Below are 19,028 nucleotides of genomic sequence, written 5' to 3' on the forward strand. Positions count from 1 at the left end.
GACGGAATCCGCTCCTCTCACCCACACCGAGAGGTTCAGGGTCCTGGCAGATGTGAGGAACCTGACCAGCCGTGAAGACTGAGGCAAAGCACTTATTGAGCACCTCAGCTGTTTCCATGTCTGAGGAAGCCACTTCCCCGTCCTCACTTATTGATGGGGGAACACACTCCTTGGTCTGTCTCCTCCTGCTTATGTATCTGTAGAATTCCGTCATGCTATTTTTCGCATCCCTTGCCAAGTTCAGCTCCACTGATGCGTTGACTTTCCCAATCCTATCTCTACACATGCAGACAGCGTTCCTGTATTCTTTCCGTGCTGCACAACCCTGCTTCCACTTCCTGTACATTTCTCTCTTCTCCATCAGTTTTAGCTGCAGGTCCTTGCTCAGCCATACTGGTCTCCCATCTCCTCTCCATTTCTTCTGCTGGGGGATGGAGAGCTCTTGCGCTGGCAGAAGGGTGTCGTTATGGAGCTGCCAGCTGCAATCTCTTCCTGTGCCCTTAAGGACAGTTTGCCAGGAGATCCCATCCAGCAGTTCCTTGAGCAGCTGGAATTTTGCTCTCCTGAAGTCCAGGGTGCTGACTGCTTTTAGCTAAGCCTGCACTCCTCCAGATCACAAACTTTTAACAGGGCATGGTCACGAATGACAGCTCAGGCTGCCTCCAATCTTAACTTCTCTAACGCTCACCTCTGCACTGGTGAGCTCCACGTCCAGCAGGGCGTCACATCGGCTTGGTCTGCCCAGTACCTGGACGAGGAAGTAATCCTCAGCAGACTCCAGGAATCTCCTGGGTTGTCTTCCACCCGCCATGCTGCTATTCGAGCAGATATCCGGGTGGTTGAAATCCCGTATCAGGACAGGAGCCCACGAGCGCAGCACCTCCTGCAGCTGAAGCTGTAGCCTCGTCAGCAGGCTCCCCCAATCGGGTGGCCTGGAGCACACTCCAACCACTAGATGCGCTTTACTGGACCGATCCCTGACTTTCACCCATAAGCTCTCGTTGTGGTTTTGTGATTTTTCTTGTTGGTATTCCACATCATAACATCATGGAAGGCAGTGGGAGTTTGAGAGTTAATGTCCTGGTTCTGCGGACTGCCTTTTTTGGGCATTTTGGTTCTCAGGGGGGAGGGGAGGAGTGGCATTCCCCAGAGGACTTCTAGCCCAGAGCAAGAAAAGTGGAGCTGCTGGCAACGACACCAGCCTCTCTCCCTCTCATGGACTGTGGGTCAGGATAGGGTCTTTGCGGGGCAAGCTCATTGCCTGGAGGAGAACATGGTAAATGTGCGGTCTCGGAGACTGCCAGGAGGTAAGCTGGTCTCCGGAGCGAGGAGGGAGAGCACTTCTGCGCCGTCGTGCACAAGCTGCCACACCCACGGCGGCAGTATGCTGTGGGTGCCGCACACATGCTACCTTTTCCTCACTGCACCTGGTGGGCAGCGATGCATTGGGACCCTCCCATAAGCTTTTCCTAAGGCGAGGGGCGTGGATGCAGTTCCACTGCCCTGGCAATTCCGACGCCGCATCAGCTGCTCTCACAAGAACTGTTGGGCTGCTCTGTGGGCTCCTCTGTTGGAGGCTTGGAGTTCCTCTGGTAATGAACTGACCAAAACCTCCCTGTACCTTGCAATCGGTTGCTGCCGTTCTGGCCGGGACGGCTCTGAAGCAGCTAACCTCGGCAGTCAAGGATTGTGTGAAGTATTAGATTGTGTAATCTTGCATTCTGATACCATGCTTGGGAAATTGACTTTCCTCCTCAGATCACTGCTGCTGTTTTGTTGTTAGGCCTATCTCCCGCCTCCCTACCCTTCCCCCCTTCTCCCCTTCTCCCGTTTCCCGGGATGTGGATCTGTGGGTCCCCCTTTCCCATCATTAGTCAGAAAAGGGCTGGACTGGCCTGCAAACTGTTGACACCCCTTTTTTTCCAGGCTGCTGGGCCTGTGGGCATGCTGTTCCCCTTCACGGACACAGGTAGATCTAAAGACAACGCCACGACAACCGTCTGGGAAGGTGCTGGGGAGAAGGCCGCCCCGCGGTCTCAGCTCCTAACACTGCCTACTGCAGGACAGAGACGAGTGAAGCCAACATGTGGGGAGTGTGTTGAAGGTGTATTTTTTTTGAAAGATGGAACCACAACCGTCACGCGGGGATGGGACGTGGGTGTTTCCACGCTGTCTTTGGGACTAGTTGTGGGGGTGTCTTCTCTAATGCTGGACCCGGGAGCGGCTTTGTGCCCGGGCTGGTCCACCGAAGGATGAAGGTGGTATGTGTGGACTCTCTTCAAGGTTTTCTTTGCCGCTTGAGACCACAGCCATCACGATGGGATGGGACACAGCTGCATCAGCGCCGTCTTCGGGGCTGGCTGTGGGGCCGTCTTCTTGGATGTTTTGCCTGGGAGCGGCTTCGTGCCCGGGCTGGTCCCCGCTGCCTGGACCGGCTCCCACGGCCTCGTCGGGGCCGGCTGCGGGAAGTGGAAGCGCGACGCCCCAGTGGGGATCGGCTTCGAGTGCGGGCCCGCCCTCGTTGCCTGGATTGTCTCCTGCGTGCAGGCAGAGGGGAATCCCTCGAGGACCTCGATGGTGCTGGTCTGGTCGAGGTGTGGGTGCCGCTCTGAGCACCTCGGGGTGTTGTACGGCTCCCACCACGTTGTCTTCGGGGCCGACTGTGGGAGCCCGAGGCCCGGCCTTGCAACGGGGAGCGGCTTCTTGTACGGCCGGTCTCCCGCTGCCTGGGACGATTTGTGGCTGCAGGTGTCTGGGATGTTCCGGAGGACCGCGTGGTCCCCCGTCTTCTGGGCCTCTGGGAGGAGGTCTCAGCGCCTGCAGCTGGTGCCCGTCTTCTCCCACCACGTCCTTGGTGCTGCTGACTTGTGTCCCGCTCCTCAGAGAGATGTGAGCGGGTGGTGGTCTGCTCAGTCTCCGGCACTCTGGGCTGGACGCTGAGCTCAGGCAGCTGGGAGTTGCAGGATGGGCTGGGAGCTGCCTGTGTAGCAGGGCCAGAGCTGCTGTCTTCAGGTCCTGCAAAGACGGGGGAAGGCACCGGTACCTCCTGGCTCGAAGTGCTGGGGCTGGCAAGCTCGGCGCTGGTGTGGGAGGCTGTAAGGAGAGACAGGAAGCTCAGCAGGATGAACATGCAGCCCCAGGGCAAGACAGGCTGCCATCCCTCATGGGGCAGAGACTGTGGCGAGCCCACCCTGAGCACCTTGCCAAGCCTTGCCGGCCCCAGTCCCACGGCACGCGGCTCTTTGCCTCTTACCAGTGCTCCTGCCAGCGCAGCCTTCGCACTCCCAGCCGTTTCTGCCGATGTCCCAGAAGGAGCAGCACCAGTGCGCGCCTTGTGAGCCGCAGGAGCTGCAGACGTACAGCTGCCAGAGCCTGGGGAAGCAAACAGGTTGTGGCTGTGAGGACAAAGTGAGCCAAGGCAGGGAGCAGCCGGCATGGCTCTGGTGCTCCGTCTTTGCTGCAAGGATAATTCCAAGCCTATGGTGAGGCTGAGATCCCACGCAGAGCCCCAGAGGACTGCGGAGGTCACTCACCCCTCCTCCCTGCCTCCTTGGTAGATGCACGGGCTGGCATCGCAGCGCGTGTAGCTTTGTCGCAGCGGCTGGTATGCTTCATCGTCCCACCAGGATGGTAGTCTGCCAGAGAAGAGTGGGAATCTGATGAGTCTCGGGTGCCCCAGGTGTGAGGCAGATTCAGGGCATCCCTGCTCACCTCCCTTGGTCTCATTCCCAGCTTCTCCAGGAAGCTGAGACCAGTGCTCGCAGGATGGCCTGCCAGGGCCAGGGGCAGTTCCTGGGCAGGCACAGCACCTGTGCCTGAGTGTCCGCGGAGCTGGGCAGAAGGACACCAACCTGATGGGGATTTGGATCCCCAGCGCGATCATTTGGGAGCGGAATCGTCTTTTTCCTCTGCAGACGGGGCAGAAGAATAGCATGGTGGCGGCGTGCAGGGCATGTTTCTGCAGGACAAGCACAAGCGTGAGCGTGAGCGGGGCTGGCTGCTGCAGAGCACCAGCCGTGCCCACAGGGCGAGGGGAGGACTCCTACCCTGATGCAGCCCCGGTGGAACCAGGCCTGTTTGCACACCGGGCACACCATGGTGTGGTAGGATGTGCTGTCCTCCACGGGCTCCAGGCAGATGACACAGACGGTGTTCTGCGATGGAGTTGCCTCCGCTGCCTGCCGAGGGCGATGCTCCCAGCAGAAGGACCTGGGTGGGAGGACAGAAGGAGTGGGCATGGTGAGAAGTGCTGTGAGGAGGGCAGAGGACCAGGAAAGAGCGCCAGGCCTGGGCTGGCTCTGGCTGTGGCAGGATGCTGGAGGTGTCGCTGCGGGTTCCTCCCTGCTGACAGCCCTCACCTGTGCTGCCCAAAGTGCTGCGTGACGCATTCCCCGTCCTCAGCGCAGGGCAGGTGGAAGCTGCGCTCACAGCCTGTGTCCGCACAGTTGATGGCAGCTCCCCTCTCGCCACAGACAAAGCAGTTCTGGAAAGAGCAGAGCAGCCCCCGTTAGCGGTGGGCTTGGGGCCTCGGCAGCCAGCCCCACTTCTCCAGGCAGGGCGCAGGGTGTGGGCACCGCTGCCTCACACTCTGCAGAGCTGCCTGGCAGACGAGGCTCGTCTGCTGTGGTGGGACTATGTCCCAGAGCCGGCTGGAAGGGCCGCGATCGCTTTCTTTGTGTCCAGGCGAAGCCGGTGCGAGCCTCTGCCGGCACCAAGCTCCCCGTTCTGTTCAGCTCCTCACCTTCTGGCCTGCCAGCTGGACCGTGTGCTGGATGGCGCCAATGGGGAAGCCAAAAATTTCCCCCGCTAGGCTTCTCCACTCCAGAAGCCCATTGGCAAAGAACTGCAGGAGAGAAAAGAGCGGGATTTCGTGAGGCCGGAAAGGAAGGGAGCATCCGTGGCAGGAGCCCTAGCCCGTGAGGGAACTCACCAAGCAGAATTCGTGGGCACAGAGCCCACCGCTGGCAAATGTCTGCCCGCAGATGTCCGGGTTCACCTGTGCCCGGCCGCACAGCACGCACACTGCAGAGGAAGGAGAGAGCAGCCGTGAGCAGCGGTGAGCACGTGGCAGGGCCGGGTGTTCCTGGGGGCCGTCGGTCCCCAGGGCCTGCTCCGAGCCTGCTGTGCCGCCGGCTGAGGGGCAGGGCTGGAGGGGGTGGAGGGGAAGAGGACACTGCAGGCCCAGCAGCTGCAGCGGGCAGCCACAGCCCGAGCCGGGGCTCTCACCTGGCTCCCCGGAGTTGGGGTCCTCGTCCTTCTTCTCAGCCATGTTTGGCATCGACAGTGAGAAACAAGAGAGTCAAGGAAGTCCGTCCTCTCTCCACGCCTCACCAGGCCAAAGTGAGCAGGGCCCGGGCCCGGCAGCCTTTGCTCTGCTCCCGGCCCCGCGGGTCACAATGGCCACCATTGTGACATCATGGTGACCACCTCACCACCAGGCTGAGGGCGCGGCAGGGCGGCGGCTCCTGTGGGCAGCGCAGGGTGAGGGGCCTGTTGCTGCCAGCAGCAGGGGGCAAGGACGGCCTCCCTCAGGCCTTTTGCACCGCGCTCGTGCTGGGATGTCGCAGCACAGAGTCTAATAAAGGGCTGCGGGTCGACTGCACAGCTGGCATTTCTTGCGTGTGCGTGTGCTGTGTGCTGGCCGACTTTCCACGGCCTGCTGGTGAAGGGGCAAGGTGTTGACCTGTGAAAAGAGGAGGTCTGGTGACCTGCGAGAGGGAATTCCTCACTCGGAGGGCGGTGAGGCCCTGGCGCAGCTGCGCAGGGAAGCTGTGGGTGCAGGCGCTCCAGGCCTTGTTGGACAGGGCCCTCTTCTAAGCTGACCTGCTGGGTGGCTCAGGTCCCACGGCAGGCACCTGGGGCTGGGTGGGCTGTACGATCCTTTCGTGTCCAAGTCTTCACACATCAAAGCTTCAGGCCTCATACAATTCCCAGAGGCGAAGTGGCACGGGCTGGGCACGATTCCCTTCAAGACTGTGTATAAAATGAGTCAGGAAAACTTCTGAGGTTTGCTTTCTTTGGCCTGCTGGCAATGGTCACCATGCCAGAGACAGGAGAGGAGGTGTGCCTTGCCCAGGGCTGCAGTCCTGGAGTCACACTGGAGCATCCCCGCTCATCCAGCCTGACCATGAATGTCAGCTTCTGCATGAAAGTCAGGCCAACGCTGATGGGAGAGCTGCCCTCTCTAGGGCGAGATGTTCAAGGTCTCATGGACAGGGCTCCAGGCAGCCTGATCTAGTAGGTGGCAACCAACACACTGCAGGAGTTTGGAACTTGATAGACTTTAATGTCCCTTCCAACCCAAGGCATCCCAGGATCCCGAGATTCAAAACGTCTGTCAGATCCAGCATTAAGCCAGATTACTGAGACACCTACCCAGCCAGTCTTGACATCTACAAAGGCTACCACGGTAGTCAGGCATGACCTTTTTGTAGGTGCCCATCCCTAGAGGCATTGCAGGCGATTGGCATAAATGAAAAACTTTGTTCTTTGTGCTATCACAGAACCACATTTTGTTGACTCACATTACTGGAACACGAGCACTGAGGACTGTAATCTATTTAGAAGGGATAGTCAAGGTAGGTTGGCTGAGGGAGTTGCTCTCTGTGCTACAGAATGGATATGCTGTGAGGAGTCGCCTCCAAGGAATGTCTGTGAACAAGCTGAGAGCTTGTAAGTTGAAATTAGGGACAAGACTAATTGTGTATGGCTGGTGATTAAGGTCTGCTACAGGCCACCTGCCCAAGGGGATCCTGTTGAGAAGGCCCTCCTGCTTCAGCTGGAAGAGGCATCATGCGTGCAGGCTCTCATCCTGATTGGAGATTTCAACAACTCATGTATCTTTTGGGAAACCAAAGCACACTGCAGGCAGTCACAGGGGATCCTGGATTCCGCTGACAACTCCTCTCTGGTGTTGGACAGACCGACAAGAAGTGAAGTGGTGCTGGATCTGGCACTCACTTATGTGGAAGAGATCATTATGGAGGTTAAGATTGGAAGCAGCCTGGGCTGCAGAAACCATGCCCTGGTCAAATTTGTGGTCTTGTGGAATTTGGGCCTTGTAAAGAGTGGATTTGGGGCCCTGAACTTCAAGAATACCAACTTCAGACTATTTAAGGAATTTCTGGATGAGTTCCCCTAGGAAACTGTCCTTAGGGAGAAAGGATCTGAACAAAGTTGGCAGCACTTAGGGATGCCTTTCTTAGAGCTCTTCATCCAAAAGAAAAAAAAAAAAAAAAAAAAAAGGCAAATGAAGCAGGAAATCAGCATGGATGAGCAAGAGTCTGCTGGTCAAACTGAGGAAGAAAAAAATAAGGAGTGGAAGAAGGGATGTGTTTTCTGTGAATAACAGGGATGCTGTCTGGATGTGCAGGGATGGGATCAAGACCAAGAATGGACAGAATTGAACTGGCAAGGGATGTTAAAAGCATCAAGATTTTCTTAGATACTTCGGGCAGAAGAGATATGCAAAGGAGAGTGCATCCCCTCTGATAAATGGAGAGGGAGAGCAGGCCTCTTCAGACATGGAGAAGGCTGAGATACTTTATTAGTTCTTTGTCTCAGTCTTCATTGCCCTGCACTGCAGGAGCAGGGCAAGTGCCAGATCACCTCTTGAGGCTGAATGCGTATAATTCTATGTGACTGGACAACAGAGGGAGCTTCCTGATGTGGTTGCCAAGCTGCTCTCCATCATTCTTGAAAAATAATATCTGTCAGGCAAAGTCCCCAGTGATTGGAAAAAGGGAAACATCACTCCCATTTTTAAGAAAGGAAGAAAGGAATATCTGGGGAATTATAGGCTGGTGTCAGTGGTTTATGGGCTGGTTCAGCCCAGTTCTGTGACTAGCAGAGTGGAGGGATTTCAGAAATCCATGCCTCCAGAAAAGGGAAACAGGACCCCAAAATAATTAAAAACAACAATCTGAGGAGAAACAAACTCATTTACTAAATATAGTATCGGAATGCAAGATAACACACTATAATACAATATAATTAGAATTGAAGCTTATAAATCAAATATAATGAGAGAATGTCCGAAAGGTGGATAGACCTCACCATAACACTGAAATGAGATGTGCAGTCCAGTTTAGCAGCAGGGAGGAGAGCCTGACGAAGAAGAAATCATATATCCAACAAGGCCTTATATCTGTTTCCCCTCAGCAGAAATGATAATAACACAGAGAACAGTCTTCTGGAGAATGTAGTTCTTCTTTTCAGGGACAGGTACCCAGAACTGGAGTATTATCAGTTAAACTCCCAGTGCACTACATGATGTTATGATGTGGAATAACCAAAAATCATAAAACCATGACATTCCACCCCTTATTCTACATCACTACATCATGCCTAATATGTACAAACAGACCATAATTAACAAGCATTAAACACACACACACAAACATATATATATATATAGTGTGTATATATATATATACATGGTATTACTGACTGCACTCCTCCAGCATCAAATTCCCTTGTGGAATTTGAACATTCCCATTTTTCTGCTTCACCCACCAAGCGGACTCAGGTCCCTGGACAAAAGCAGCTCCATGAAGAGGTTTGCCCTTCCCAGAAGCTGGGAAGACCCAAACTGCTTTTTCCTAACTTGTTCTTTACAGTTACTGCAGGGACCTTATCTCTCTTGACAGTACGTAAGGAGCTGGCAGGACCATCATGATTAATATAGATCCTTGAGTGTTTGCCAACCAGGTGGCTTCTGCCAAATGGTCCTCCCAGTTCTTAAATGTTCCACCACCCATTGTTTTCAACATGTTTTTTAACAACCCACTGTACAGTTTTACCAGAAACTGGTGCATGATAGGGGATGTGATAAAACCACTCAATGCCATGATCCATGGCCCACGTATTTACAAGAGAATTTTTGAAATGAGTCCTGTTATCTGACTCAATTCGTTCTGCAGTGCCATGTTGCCATTGGACTTGTTTCTCAAGACCTAGTATGATGGTTTGAGTGATAGCATGGGATACTGCATATGTTTCAAGCCACCCAGTGGTTGCCTCTACCATGGTAAGAACATAACACTTGCCACTGTGAGATCATGGCAAGGTGATATAATCAACTTGCCACACCTCCCTGTGTGGAGGAGGGAACTTTTGCCATTGCCCTTCCCTCCAGAGAGGTTTCATCCTCTTGACTTGTTGAATTGTGGCACGTGTCACAGTCATGGATAACCTGTGCAATAGCATCCATAGTTAAATCCACCCCAGTCTCTAGCCCATTTGTATGTTGCATCTCTTCCTTTATGGCCTGAAGTTTCATGGGCCCACTGAGCTATAAATAATTCACTCTTGTGTTGCCAGTCCAAGTCTATTTGAGCCACCTCAATTTTAGCAACTTGATCTACCTCATGCTCTTCAGTAGCCTGACTCTTGGGCACATGAGCATCTACATGGCACACCTTTACAACCATATCCCTTATTCAGGCAGCAACGTCTTTCCACAGTTCAACAGCCCAAATAGGTTTACCCCTTCTTTGCCAGTTATCTTGCTCCCACTGCTGTAACCACCCCCATAAAGCATTTGCTACCATCCATGAGTCTGTAAAGATAGAGCATTGGCCACGTCTCCCGTTCAGCAACATGTAAGGCCAGTTGGACAGCCTTTACCTCTGCAAATTGGCTTGATTCTCCTTTCCCTTCAGTGGCCTCTGCAACTTGTCGTGTGGGGCTCCACACAGCAGCTTTCCATCTGCGATGCTTTCCCACAATATGACACAATCCATCTGTGAACAGGGCAGATTTCATTTTCAGGTTGTTCATTGTATGATGGGGCCTCTTTAGCACGTGATACCCTTCTGCTGGTGATGTTCCAAACTTTATGCCTTCAGGCCTGTCCATGATCATCTCTAAGATTTCTGGATGATTGAGGTTCCCCATGTGAGCTCGCTGTGTAACAACACAATCCACTTGTTCCAAGTGGCATCATTATCATGATGGGTAGAAGGAACCCTCCCCTTGAACATCCAGTGCAGCACTGGCAGTCGAGGTGCCAGAAGGAGCTGTGTTTCAGTACCAGTTACTTTGGAAGCAGCCCGAACCCCCTCATATGCAGCTAAGATCTCCTTTTCAGTTGGAGTGTAGTGCTCTTCAGACCCTCTGTACGCCCGACTCCAGAATCCTAGGGGTCGGCCTCGGGTCTCTCCCTAGGGTCTTTGCCACAAACTCCAAGTGGGACCTTTCTCTCCAGCAGCAGTGTAGAGGATGTTCTTTACATCCTGTCCCATCCGTACTGGCCCTAGGGCCACAGCACAGGCTATCTCCTGCTTAATCTGCTCAAAGCCTGCTGCTGCTCAGGACCCCACACAAAATTATACTTCTTCCGCATCACCTGATAGAGGGGGCTTACAATGAGGCTGTAGTTTGGAACATGCATTCTCCAAAAAGCTACTACACCCAGAAAAGATAGTGTTTCTTTCTTATTTGTGGGCAGGGAAATTGATTCTGGTGCCTCCTGTAGTTGATCAGGTTGGTCAGTTCCAGTGTTCTCTCTCCAGCTTGGAGACTCTTGGATCAGAGTCTGTCTCGTTCGATTATGAGGTTATTTAGTTCAGATTGGAGGGTGTCTCCCTCAGTTTGGAGGGTGTCTCATGCAGATTGGAGGGTGTCTCGTTCTGTTTGAACTGAAGTTTGGACTGAAGGGAATGTTGCTCGGATTCAAAGGTGTCTCATCAAGATTGGAGATTCCTTCTCTCAGCTTGGAGATCTTCCCCTTCAGTTTGGAGACCTTCTTTCTCAGCTCGGAGAAACTCTTCCAGGTTTTGAGATTCTCTCTCCTTACTAGGAGACTCTCTTTCTCAACCCAGAGATTCTCTGTCTCAGCTTGGAGACTCTCTTTGGAGTTGGAGACTCTGTTTCTTGACTAGGCGACTCTTTCTGGACCTGGAGATTCTCCCTCTCGGCTTGGACTCTCTCCTGGAAATCTCCTTTTTGGCATGCAGGCTCTCTGCTCATTTTGTACTGTCTCCTGGGACTCTCCCTTTCAGCTTGGAGACTGAAATGTAGTTCTTCTCTTCTGGGACAGGTACCTGGAACTGGAACATTAACACTTTAACTCCCGGTGCACTACATGATGTTATGATGTGGAATACCGATAACCAAAAATCATAAAACCATGACAGCTGGTGAGCTGCACTTCTGTGCCTGGGAAGATCATGGAACAGATCCTCTTGGAAGACACGTTAAGGTACATGAGGGAAGAGAAGATGATCCAAGGCAGCCAGCACAGTTTCACCAACAGTGGATTATGCCTGACCAGCCTGGTGCCCTTCTGTGATGGAGTAATGGTTTCAGTAGACAAAAGAAGTATAAATGATCTATCTGAACTTGTGCAAGGATTTTTACATGGTCTCACATCATGTCTTTAGTTCTGAATTGTGGTGGATGTAGTGCAGTGCCACATGGACTATGGACTATCAAACAGTAGGGCTTTGGAGATGATACATGCTATCACTCACTGATTCTGATTATTTTAAAAACACTAAAATGCCTGTATTTTACGCAGGAAAACATTAAACAGCCACGACTCTTTTTTCTTGCAGGAAAATCTTACCTTAAATTCTTCAAGCCTTTTTGTATAGATTCATTAGGCTTATGTGGGAAAACATCTTAACTCTCTATCATCCTACTGCAATCTGTTGGAAATTACGTGCTTTTTCATGCCAAGGTTGTATGGGATAATGACTTGCCTTTGGACAAGGATAGAGTGAAGCTTCATAGGGGGACATGAGGCTGACACATCTTGGGGTGTTTGATCAATACTTGTGCAGATTTACAGTGCGTGTTCTGTGATGTTCTGGGTAGCAAAACTCCCCTTAGTCTCTGTAGCAAGCCAAGGGAATCCTTAGCGTCAGAACTGTAAAGATTTCTGCTGGAATTACCAAGTATATCTGAAGTGTAAAGATTCCACAGTCAACTGGAAGGAGTGTTTGAAAGGAGACTGCGACGTGTATTTTTTCAGGCTAGACATTGAATCATTGTGTGATGTCTGGCAAATTGCTTCAACACTTCCTGGCTCTGTTTCCCCACGGGAGATAGGGGGCTCTGCTTAGGAATGAAATTTGTAAAAAGGAGTACATAGTGGTTACGATAAGACAGCTCTCTGCAAAGGCTTGGATAATCATCTTGAGTGATGACATTAGTTTGAATTTGTTTTCCTAATTGAATGAAGGTTTGGCATACTTGGTTTCATGTTTCAGTTGTGCATACTGATCCTTGATAGACTTATACAGCTTTAGTCCTTTTTTTTTTTTTTTCTTTTTTTTTTTTTAAACTTGTAAACAGAATTCTTATTTTAATGAGAATGAAGATGTTTGTAATTTGAATCCAAATACCAGCACAGGGTTGCTAATTTTTAATGCAAGGTAAAAGTAACTTATAAAGCAGAAAATGCTTGCATTTTAAGTGTCTTTAATTTTGGTATGTTGTGTTCCTCCTGATATTACAATTAAATTTTATTTTAAAACAGAGTGCTAACTGCAGCTAAAAAGATCATTAAACTATCTAGATTAAGAAGGTCAGGAAATCCAGTCGGTTTTTTTGGTTGTTTTTTTTTTTTTGTACATAATTTGGGATCAGATGAAAAGTTGACCAGTTGTTGTCTTCCTCATTTAAAGAAACGTGCATTGATTAAATGAGACACGTGTTGTAAACTGTGATAAACAATACCTGCTCTGGGTATTCAGCTTTTCTGGATTTTGGATTCTGTATTTTCCAAAAGTGCCTGGATAATCATTATACACTGCAACAGTACGGGTGACCACTCTTCAGAGGAATGGACTAGCAATTCATCATTTGAGTGCTGATAACATGGAACAATGATGAGCTGTACTGTGTCTGTTGCAGGAGATATATAAAGACTCAGAAAATGCTAGTTTATCCTAGAAATGTCCTTTCAGCTGTGTGCCACATTCTTAAATAAAAAAGCTCTAGAACATACCTGAATAGGGCTTTTAGTAACCTGTAAGAAGAAGCCTTTCTTTTTCTTTCTTCTACTCTCTGACTCTCATTCTTTTTTCTTCCGCTGGATGGATCCCAGGGGCTATAAAATCTCCTCAGTTTGAGCTGTTCTTTCTTCGCTATCCTTTTTAGTTAATTTTCAATTCACTTGTGTACATTCCATGTCTCTGCTTGTTTTCCCAGGAGATTCTGTGATTCTGTGTGAGATGTCAGACAGTAACCTCTCATAGTTCAGGGGCTTTCTGAAAATGAATGTGGGGTAAATTAAGAAAAATGAGAACCAACTCACGCTAATTAATTCACAAATGCAGTATTATATACACTGTTTAAAGACTGGAAGCACCTCGTAATACCAGAGCTCTAAATTATTAATATTCACTCTACCCGGGTCCCTAATTAACTGGAATAAGTTTGACCAATTTTCCTCTCATTTCAGTGCTCACATATTAGACGCTAAAAGGTCATAGTGGGAACTAAAAAGCCACCTATAGATTTGATAGCACAAGCTCCTTAGCAGTTGAGTCAAATGCAATACCATCTGCTGATGTTATAGTAGTTATTTCCTGCTGCTTTGGTCAGACACTTTGTGCTGTAAAATGTGTTCAACGCAAAGAGGTACGGTTTTTAAAATGGGACTGTCAGTAAACACTTGTTTTACATCTTACTGTGATTCTCCCATTTTGGAGGCAAAAGTACATTATCTCTGACCGCTGTGCAGACTGAAGAAGTTAGGGATTGCTATAACCTGTTTTGCTGTGCTTGTGTTCCTAGAGGACTCACTGGAGAGAGACAAAAGGTTGTGTGCTCCCTAAGATCACGCTGTTCCTCCCCTCCACTCTTCTGGAGACTGAGCCAATGAAAAGACCTAATATGACAAGCAGAGGCTAACTGAGAGTTCTCCCACAGAGTGGGAGTCTACCAGCCTGGTCAGGCAACTGTGTGGTTTTAGACTACTTACATCTTACATCTGACACAGATGTGTCATCACACAGGAGAGAAGCTGATGTAAAATGCTTTCCCATAGGAAGTGCAGGTTTTTTAGACCATTTTTTCACAATGAGCATGAAGAAACAGATATAGTGACACATATTTATGACATAAGGAGTCTCCTAGCATTAAATTAAACGTTTTTATAGGTCTGCTAAGAAACCTCAGCAGTTGCTTCATGCATTTGTTGAGAACATTTCTTAAATTCCTAGGTTGCTTGCAGCTCTCTGCCTTCATTAGGAACATGCCATTGGAAGTAGAGGCACGGCTGTAAATTATGAGACAGGGTTATGAAAAATATTGTTTGTTTGAAAGGTGGATCTGGGATGGCATTCATGAAGGTGCTAAGGTAATAACATATTTACACTAAGCCATTTGAAAATTAGGATTTGCAGAAAAGGTGATGAGAGTATCCCCAGGGTACAAAAAGAGTTAATAGAAGTAATGCACTGTAAGTGGCTCTAATTCTCTAACCCACTGTTCCACCAAGCACCATGCGTTCAATGAATTAAAGGGAGAGGGTGCTGCACAAGAGCCAGTGTATGAAAGGCATAGCTAAAAATTAATGATTGGAGAATTTTTCTATAATCAAATGGAATTGGAATAGCAAAATCCAACCCACTCCAACCCCCCAAAAAAGGCACAAATCCCTGAGAGAAAACCCATTTTATCTCCTAAGTGCAGCTGAAGTATGCTTCAAAAAACAGGCATTTTGAAATTCAGAATGTTTGTATTTCAGAATTGGGATACAGTGTAGGATGGGAATCTGAAGCATGTCAGTGGTAGCATTTTCTGAGCATTGCATGAGAGCCAGAACTGCATTTTTCAATGGCTGGGAACCCAGAAGCTGTCTTAACACAGTGTCTTCACTGCAGCTACTACAGCTGGTCCTAGAACCACATTATCAAAATCTTCATGTGCATTATGTATTTTACAACTCTGGTTCAAATAAATTATGGAGAGCTGAGATGAAAAATGTACTAAGCAGTCCTTAAATGGCAATACTAGTTGGATGGAGCTAGCAGGTGACCTAGTTCCTCTCCATAACCTCTGGTGAACTCTGTGCTCTGCTATGTGTGTTTTCCAGTGCCTCTGCTGAGAGCTGGTCAGAAAGCACTGTCTCCCTTTGTGAGCCTCACAAGCTCCATATGCCAGGGCCTGAATCCTCATCCTGATTACAGCGAGGTCAAGGAGCTGAACCTACTTGATGTGCAAAGCTTCTGGAAAATACACAAGCTTTCACCTCTTTCTTAACCTGTGGTCCTGGCCCATGAGGTTCTTGTCATCAGTGTACGATTTTGGTGTGTTGGAAATGAGGCCCACCTAAATACAGAGGTGAGGCCTATGGAGGGGAAATCTCATGATGGCCTAGAGCTTCTTCACAAGGAGAGAGGTGGGGCAGCTCTTCACCAAGAAGGTGGTCATTAGTCGTAGCCTGCTGGTGTTCAAGAAAAATGTGAATATTCTATGATTCTGTGAAATCTGTGCTCGCGTTTAAATTTATTGCAAAGGATTTGCACCCTCATGGGTGTCTCCAGCTCCCTGCAAACACGCAGCTAGCAGGTCTTGATCTACACGCTACTTTTTCAGATCCTTTTGTCTGCTAGCTTAGGTCACTACCAGTCCCATTTTCTTAGACTGTTTGAGCCAGACTCAGCTTTTTGGTGCATTCATGCACAAAATCACAGTCTCTCAATAAAAATTCTGTATCTTCTTTTGTAATTTTGTGCTGCAAAGAAATTAAATGTCTTGGCACAGACTGTGACATGGCATGTTAATAAAAACAGCCAGTAGCTTGAAGTAATGGTACATAGGAAAGGTTCTGAGCTAGTATACTAGGTTATAGCAGGACAAAAAGAATTTGCAGACCCATGCATTCTTGTTACATATGCTTGGTTGTGGATTTTTTTTGTATGGATATGCCATGATATCTTCCTGAGTTGGTCACATTTCATGCAAATCAACACTTGACTATTTTTACATTGTATATTGTATCATAAATGTGTCTTTTAAAGCATGGGTACATTAGTCAATTGCCACCATCTCTTGATTCAGAAGACATTTGTAGGCAGGGTAGTAAGACAAAAATGTAGTTTTACAATGTGTTGTGAGGAAGAAGAATTTGCTTGGGAGTGGATTGTCATTAAGGACAACAGTTGTATCCTTATTGCTCTTTTCTCTGTAAATGATATAACTTCTTACCTGTCAGTTATTTTTTGTGCTGCAAAAGGAATGCCTTCTCAGCTTATTTCGAACAAACACAAGTTAGACTTTTATGCTCTTTTTTGTCTGTTTCCCCAGACCAGAATGCCATGTTATGAACCTTGGTATGTTAAATGTGGAGTTTGCAAAATAGTGGAATATACTAAAATATCTTTGTCTTTTCTTTTTCAGGATTATAAAGTTTTCAACGGTGCCTCCTTAAGAAGTGTGATGAGAAATGGCTTTGGGAAACAACACCCAGAGAAGTTACTCCATCATCCCCTGCTTCATCTTTATTGAGGTGAGTGCAGCGCTCAGTTATCTCAAAAAATCACTTTGCTGGCCAAATAGCTGAGGTGTAAGTCTGCAAGTGATTACTTGAGTTTTCTCAGTTTTCTTCAGGCTTGTATCTATTTTCAGGCAGCATCAAGACTAGGTATTGTTTAGAGACATGTCAGACCTAGTAGTCTAACAGTTCATAAGCTTAGCAAGCAACATTTAACTCTGTCTTTAGCTCAATTGCAACATAAAATGTAGGTGAGGAACAGCCAGCCTTTGAGTTTGAAGAAGGAGTTGGCTAACTCAAAGTTATGTGAATTGACAAAAAGTACAGTTACAGGAGTGGATATTTCTACATGTTTGTTAAGCTCAACTTTTTAAAATTGGCCCAGTTCTCTATATGACTGACTTTTCTGTGTTGTTTCTTACCTCAACACTGCCAGACAGACCAAAATCAATACTGAAACAAATGTTCAACTGGTGATTAAAAGGCTATAAGGGTTTTCTCAGTGAGGGTGTTGATCTATTTTGCAGGGAGGGTGAAAACTCATCTTAATTTTGATATAATTGCCGTGACTGCCTATCCATAGTGTCACCTCTCTAATGTAGCTTGAATGCAGCGCTTACTCTTTGGCCCAAGTTGTGAGATGTCTTATGCTTACTGACAAGAGAGGCACTAAAAACAGATAAAAGACTAATTGTAATGCTGGATATACAGGAAGACTTACCTCATTCCCCCTGCAATTTTGGAAAAGCTCCAATGTGCTGCTGCAGCAGGCAGAATGGGCACTGTAAATCAGTGCTGTTCACAACAGGCCTCACAGTGACATCCAGGATCTTTCTAACATTTACCCACTTGTGGTTGTCTTCTCACAGGATCTTCCCTAGCCAAGAGCTAAAGTTTCTTTATATGCACTCTCTACTTTCTGTGTTACCAGCTTAGCTCCACCAGCAGTAAGAAAATCCCTGGGTATTTAATCTAAAGCCAGTGGAAGTATTGTTTATGACCTGAAGGGGCAGTAGTCAATCCACCCTTACAGGAGTAATCTGTCAGGTTGGAAGGTGAAGATGGAGGAAAAGCGTAACAAAACCACTGCTGTAGCTCAGCATGTCTTCCCAGCTGCAGCTGGGGCAGATGCTGGTGTGGGAAGGTGGCTGTCACACACAATACAATGGATGGTTTTAAGGGACACTTGGATGAATGGGGAGGGGACAAGAGTTTACAATTCTAATCAGAGTTTTACTGTTTCATAAAAAAAGTCACTAACAATCCAGTTAGTTGCACAGGCTTTTCATTTACACCTGGGCAAACTCGTTGCATATCAAGTCAAAATCTTAGTGAACAGCATGTGATAAAGTCATTACCTGGACTCAGGCTTTATGAAGAAGAACCTGAGCCACTCACTTACTGTGGTGGAAGTATCCCTGGCCATGGCGGAGACACAAATGTTCCTGTCCAGCAGCATTTCTGTATTAAAATCTCACTTAGGCCTTCTAGCAGCCTAATTTTATGAACAGCGTGCTGTGTATTGTTATAGTTCCCTGTTCCAAAATGTGTCTCACCATCTCCTTTAAACCCAGCACATGGGTATTGCTAATGCTGATGTGCTTAATCATCTTGTCAGTTTGTGCTCCCCATATCCTCTTAGTGGCTCAGCACTTGGATCTTGTAGTTATGATAAGGGATATCCCTACACACTGGGGACAAAGAGAAGGAGAGAAGGGGGCAAGATTATACAGTAATAGCCTGCTTACGTACTGGAGGTATTTGCCTTATTGCTGATTATGCTAACCATGCTGAAAATGTCCAGGAGCTGAGGGTACCGCTCAAACCAACTGACCTTTCCAGTGACTTGCAGGGATTTGTCATTGACACAACGTCCAACTGCTGGGGAACCTCTGCATCCACTTCTTGAGGAGACTGAGAGTCTTCTTATCGAGAAACAAGCCACTATCTTATCCCATCACCTAGAGAAAGGAAGGGTAAAAGCAGAGAACAAACTACAGTAAGCTCAGAAGAAACATAATGAGCGCCACTAGGAATAGAATTTCTCAAAATATTACATGAAACGAGCTGCTCTGAGGGTTTTTAGTCCTTTAAATGTATGAATGATGAGCCTGGTTGGCAGTGTATGACAGAGCTATAAATTGTTCCTCCTGTAGACAAAACTGACATGAACACAAAAATAAATCATTTCTGTACTTTCCTTGTCCTTTTATATGTTTGCCTTCCTGATTAAAATATAATTTTAAATGAAAAATCAGGTACAATCAGAGAAGTAGTGTCTAAAAATGGTGTTCTCTCTTCCGCATTACACGAAAACACGTTTTTCCCTGTTTTGTTTTGTTTTGGTTTTGTTTTGTTTTGTTTTGTTTGTCCAAGGTGGAGATTTGTAATGTAGCACTGTTGGAACTACAGTGTCAGGCATTGTAGCATTAAAAAACAGGAAATCTAATCTTCTGTTGGGAATGCAGAGATGATTGATAGTAGCCATTCAATCTGAAAACCTTGTAAATCTAAAGACACGCTGAAAGCACTTTCCTTTTCGTACTACCACATTATGTGTATGAGACTAAGGGTAAGT

General features: G+C 47.9%; 2 protein-coding genes across 2 annotated transcripts in view; one reads left to right on the plus strand and one right to left on the minus strand.

Moving 5' to 3' along the window:
• The first annotated feature begins 1,291 nt into the window (after nucleotides 1-1,291).
• PLPPR1 (phospholipid phosphatase related 1) overlaps nucleotides 1,292-19,028 on the plus strand; it is a 78,659-nt gene continuing 60,922 nt past the window's right edge. Inside the window, exons 1-2 of the mRNA XM_042822754.1 lie at nucleotides 1,292-1,307; nucleotides 16,357-16,465. Of these exons, the coding sequence (XP_042678688.1) occupies nucleotides 16,403-16,465 (63 nt within the window). The 5' untranslated portion in view covers nucleotides 1,292-1,307; nucleotides 16,357-16,402. The remainder of the gene's footprint in view (nucleotides 1,308-16,356; nucleotides 16,466-19,028) is intronic.
• On the minus strand, nucleotides 2,339-5,278 carry LOC122162562 (PHD finger protein 7-like). Its single transcript, XM_042822964.1, has 10 exons — nucleotides 5,227-5,278; nucleotides 4,931-5,022; nucleotides 4,742-4,843; nucleotides 4,359-4,483; nucleotides 4,047-4,209; nucleotides 3,852-3,958; nucleotides 3,534-3,635; nucleotides 3,254-3,372; nucleotides 3,026-3,093; nucleotides 2,339-2,752 (listed from the first exon to the last, which is right to left on the minus strand). The coding sequence occupies exons 1-10, from the start codon at nucleotides 5,276-5,278 to the stop codon at nucleotides 2,339-2,341; spliced, it is 1,344 nt and encodes a 447-aa protein (XP_042678898.1).

Source organism: Centrocercus urophasianus, unplaced genomic scaffold (genome assembly GCF_019232065.1).
Source record: "Centrocercus urophasianus isolate 14NV4802_14NV808 unplaced genomic scaffold, USGS_Curo_1.0 seq_21, whole genome shotgun sequence".
In the NCBI taxonomy this organism is placed as follows: domain Eukaryota; kingdom Metazoa; phylum Chordata; class Aves; order Galliformes; family Phasianidae; genus Centrocercus; species Centrocercus urophasianus.

What these genes read in the sequence shown, in the direction of transcription:
- LOC122162562 (XM_042822964.1), bottom strand. Translation starts at nt 5,278, where the DNA reads ATGCCAAACATGGCTGAGAAGAAGGACGAGGACCCCAACTCCGGGGAG. An exon ending in GGGATCCAAATCCCCATCAG is followed by an intron (nt 3,636 to 3,851) that starts GTTGGTGTCCTT and finishes CTTCTCTGGCAG; the next exon opens with ACTACCATCCTGGTGGGACG. An exon ending in CAAGGAGGCAGGGAGGAGGG is followed by an intron (nt 3,373 to 3,533) that starts GTGAGTGACCTC and finishes TTGCTTCCCCAG; the next exon opens with GCTCTGGCAGCTGTACGTCT.